This window comes from Cynara cardunculus, assembly GCF_001531365.2.
Source record: "Cynara cardunculus var. scolymus isolate 2C chromosome LG 2, CcrdV1, whole genome shotgun sequence".
NCBI lineage: Eukaryota > Viridiplantae > Streptophyta > Magnoliopsida > Asterales > Asteraceae > Cynara > Cynara cardunculus.
The window spans coordinates 69,112,382-69,117,179 of NC_037529.1; the positions used below are offsets into that span (position 1 = coordinate 69,112,382).

General features: G+C 31.2%; 1 protein-coding gene across 2 annotated transcripts; it reads right to left on the reverse strand.

Moving 5' to 3' along the window:
* Nucleotides 1-2,518: 2,518 nt before the first annotated feature.
* On the reverse strand, nt 2,519-3,496 carry LOC112507870 (21.7 kDa class VI heat shock protein). 2 transcript variants are annotated; one of them, XM_025112608.1, is made up of 2 exons: nt 3,174-3,496; nt 2,519-2,902 (listed from the first exon to the last, which is right to left on the reverse strand). In XM_025112608.1, exons 1-2 carry the CDS (start codon nt 3,472-3,474, stop codon nt 2,625-2,627), a joined length of 579 nt encoding a protein of 192 aa, XP_024968376.1. In that variant the 5' UTR covers nt 3,475-3,496; the 3' UTR covers nt 2,519-2,624. The 2 variants fall into 2 exon arrangements, with proteins under 2 accessions (XP_024968376.1, XP_024968375.1); XM_025112607.1 differs by having other exon boundaries at nt 2,519-2,920; nt 3,174-3,483.
* Between the last annotated feature and the right edge of the window lie 1,302 nt (nt 3,497-4,798).

Here is a 4,798-nt window from a genome sequence, read left to right on the forward strand (position 1 = left end):
ATTTAATATTTATTAATGTTAGTAATAATTATTTTTTATTAATATTTTATGAGTAATTAACATTACATTTGTTAATTAATAGTAATAAATAACAATTGATATTTGTTAGGGTTATAATTGGAAGAATAAACTGACTTGATTTTCATAAATACTCCCTATGTGGAAAATGAGAGTTCAATCATTTTATTATCGGTCTGTCTTTTTTGATATTGGAAAATGTAGTTTTTGATTATCCTGACTATATTTTTACTCAAACATAAATTTTGCATTTCATTTTCAATTATAAGTTGTAAAACTATAAATCGTCAATTAACGCATAACTCGGTCTTTGAAATGCAAGAACAACAATATACTTTATTGTTATTTTATTTCAAAATATTTGACGAATGGAACATTTTAACTTCAAATTTATAAATCGTCTTATTTAATTATGATTTAAAATCACAACAAAACTAGCATCGAGTGGAACGAGAAATAAAAACAAAATTTGAAACAATATTGCTATTTCGGGTTCATAATCGAAATGATTTATGTATGGTGGCGCATGTGTACATTACTAGTTATTATCAAACAATGTGATTATTTTGAAAAAGATATTAGTAAGCAACGAACCTAACTACAAAATATGATTGTTTATAATGCATTGTGTACGAATTTTGATGCGTTTTGACTCGTTTCTTTGACTATATTATCCAATTAATTGGTTAGATTTGAGATATAATTAAAATTGATCACTTTTAGACAAACAAAATAATATTTAAATATAACATCACATCACATGGTGGAGATTAGTTTAATGTATTTGGTAAAATAAAACTTTATTTTTGGTCCTTCTGGTTTTATGACTTGTTCAATTTTGGTTCTTAGAATTTATTGATTGCAAATTTGTAACTACAGTTTGTACTTTTATTTGATTTTGGTTGCTTCTAGACTAGTAATGGGGGTTGGTTAAATTTAGTTGTTAAGCGAGGGCATTTTGGTCTTTTTTCCTGCTTTTTGTATATTACTTATTTCCTTTTCAAAAAATATATGTAATTATTAATATATATGTATATACATATACATGCAATCCTCTTCCCCCGACCCCCTACATACCAACATGCATTAAAAGTTTTGATTCACCGTTGGAAACTCATCCCTTCAAAAAACTTTAAAGGGTTTGATTTGTAATAAGCAAATTGTAAAGACCAAAATCAAAAAATTCAAAAAACACAGGGACCAAAAAGAAGTCTTTTAAGTACTTTCAAATAGACTCCATACGGATACGGAACACCCCCTAACCTTTGCCATCAGTTGGAAAGCAGTCCTCTAAGTTTTCACATTTATTTATTTATTGATGTTTTAATATAAAAATGCATTCGCACATGCACATGTATCTTGTTAGATTTTGAACACCTTGTATTTTGGTTCATGGGTTATTTATAAAAAATGATTTCTAATTACGATGTGATATGTATATGTATATATATAAAGTTGTATGTATTGAAAATTACCCTTCTTCTTCTTGTTGTTGTTAATTATTCATATATCCTTTTTTTCTCTTGACGAATTAAAGGAAAGAAACTTTGATACCAAGTAGTGCATTAACACATGATTAATTAATAGCAGTCTTATATATATATATATATATATGTATGTGTGTGTGTGTGTTTTTATTTATTTATTTAAGAATTAGAAGCTATTTATATATATTGAAAAATACAAAAATAATGCATGTATATGTATTGTGTGTTATAGTTGAGTTGGGTGAAGAGATGCATCTTTCCAACTAATTTTGCTACTTTTTTCATTAATTACTACATCATTCAATAAAAAGAAGTTGCTATATTATATTATATCAACTTCTTAAATAAGATATGACAAATATTAAGATAAAGGTAATAATAAGGTTGAAATTTAAGTAAAGAAATTGAAATTATGGAATATTTATATTTATATATGTTGGCGTAAAGATGAATGAAGGAAATTAATGGCTTTGGTGAGAAGCAATCTATATATATATATATATATATATATATATATATATGAAATGCTTTTTCAGAATTCCATACCACTCACCCACTAAAAGAATCATATGCTAAATTATATGTATATATAGTATATTCTTTCTTTAATTAGTTTATTATATAATATAATGTTTTTTTTTAGTAAAATGAATTTGTAAGTGTGAATGACAAAATAAATGAAATTGCAGCTGAAAGTCATGTATATATATATGGTGATGAAATGCGAATTGATGCAATGAAGAATACAACTACTGAAAATTAGCTATTCCTTCTAGTTTAATTCCTGAAAATCATCATTTTATCAGCTACAATTTGATTTAAAACTACTCTAAATCAAAACTCATTTTGTTGTCTTGTCTTTTAGGAGGTTACTTTTCTTGACATCTGGCATTTCAATGTTGATGGCTAGCTCACCACTTTGCAAGTCATAGTCATGTTGAGTGTTAATTTATAAGTGGAAAAAACAAAGAGAAAGAAGAAGAATAAAGCTTTATATATCCTTTTTTTTTTTTTTAGCATGTGGTTCTTTGTTGTATTACATGAGTAATTAATAAGACATCAATCAGATTGTCTTAATTTTATGAAATGTGCAGTCATGTAGTTGGTGTGTTTTTTATATCAAGCATTATGTTGGCTCATCCTTGTTTCCTCGACATTCCGTTGGAGTAGTTTTGGAAGTCTAATGTCCAAAACAGTAGTGTCATTCTTGACATACACCTCCATTTTCTTCCAGTCTGTGTTGTCAGGCAATTCTAGCCTCCGGACGAAGCCATCTTCCCACCACTTGCCACTTCTCCAGTCTGTTGTTCTTGATTCTCCATGTTTCTTCCATAGCCCACTAATCTCTATAACCTTCCCATTCTCAACACAAATTCCAAGACTGCTTTTTTCTATTTCTGTTGCAATCAAATAAGCTAATATACTGATCAAGGGAGTACTGTTCTTAGTTGTCCAAAAACACTAGTTCTAACATCTCTTGACATATAGAAGTAGTCAACATATATATATATATATATATATATGAGAGAGAGAGAGAGAGAGAAAATCAACTTAATTATTTGGTTCTTGATCATGCATGATCAGTTATAAACATGTTGTTTATTAAAATTTCTAGTCAGCATACATGTTTGGTATATTTATATATATTGAAGAGCTGTAAAGACTTACTTGGCAGTTGTGATATTAGAATACAAGATGCATCTGTTTGAAACCAATCCACACAAGGGTTGTGAAGATGAGACAACAGTACAGCCGGTTCAAATTCCCATAGCGGAAAGGCATCTGATGGATCAAAGAATTTTGTAAACAATAATGGGCCAAACAATGATTTATGACCAAAAACCCTATGCACGATTGGACCCCCTTTCGCCATAAATGCAGCAAAAACATCTTCCTTGAGAGGAACACACCATTTATGTGGAGATTGGTGATCTTCTGATGTTAAAACTTCAAGTTGTATGTTGGTCATTAATTGTAAAAAGAAATGAAACAAAGTTGAATTTAGTTTAGATGTTGAGCTTTCTTATATAGCTTTCTTAAAAGTTAGAAGAAAGAACATATCCCCATGGGAATATATGGAAAACTGTAAAGTTAATTGTAGGAATATTTGGTTTTCTTTCCAGATATTTCATATAGACTTGAATTTATTGGGAGGATAGATGATTATAAGACATTCATGCATCTTATATAAACTGATCAGATCGAAGTTATATATCATCTAGATCACAATATAATTTTCACACACATACATATATATATATATATATATATATATATTATTCATATAAGAAACAAAGAATCTGGGATGATGGCATTTCATTAGTGGCCTTGTCTTCTATGAACAGCAACAACATTTTCTTGGCGACTTTTTGGCTATTTTAGATTCTTCATTAAAGGTAGTCAATGGAACTAATCACCGTAGCTAGATTTTTGGTCCCTTTCTTTATATAACAAACAATCATTAATTCATTTATGTTTGCCTTAATTATATTTATATATATCTTAAGCAGTTAGCACTTGGTTCTGTGAGTGCCATGCCATTAATATCGACTTGATTCACACAAACATTTTTTGATAGAGAGGGGGAGACCCCTCCAGATCAAGGTAAAACACTAAAACGCTAAAAGTAAGACAAATAAGTACTCAGTTGGGGTGAACCACAACCACCAGAAAAATCCAAGGATCCCTGAGAGAAAAGAAGGGAGAGAAAAAGAACCAATCCACAAGGAAAGGACCCAGGCAGGCAAGACCTAGGCAAGCAACAGAAAAACAACAAAGGACGGAAAAGGGGCCTAAAACAGGCTCACCCTAGACCAAACCAAAAGAAAAGCACAAAACGCAGCAAACAACGACCAAAAAGGACACACACGACAAGGCAAATCACTGGACTACCAAGGAAGGGGTAGTGTCCATCTACTCAGACTCCTTAGATGTCTCGGGATCAACCTGGGAGGAAGAGATATCACTGGAAATAAATCTAGCAGTTTCGCCATCATCAGACTCAACCTCAATCACATCATCCTCATCAAGGAGGTCATCCTGATCAGGAGGATCATCCTCAATCTCAAAAGGAACAGAAGGGCCAGGGGGATAGGAGGAAGAGGACCCGGGCTCAGAAGATTGAGAAGAGTCAGCAAGGATAGAAGCGGTTAGAAGATGAAGGGGCCTTGTCTTGTTTCCGGGGGGAAGTGGGGGGTTAGAGGGTTTGGGGTGGTGTTATTTAAGGGTAATGGATTTAGAAGGAGAGACATGTCTAGAAATGGAGGGTAAACCCATATGGGAGGGATTAGTAA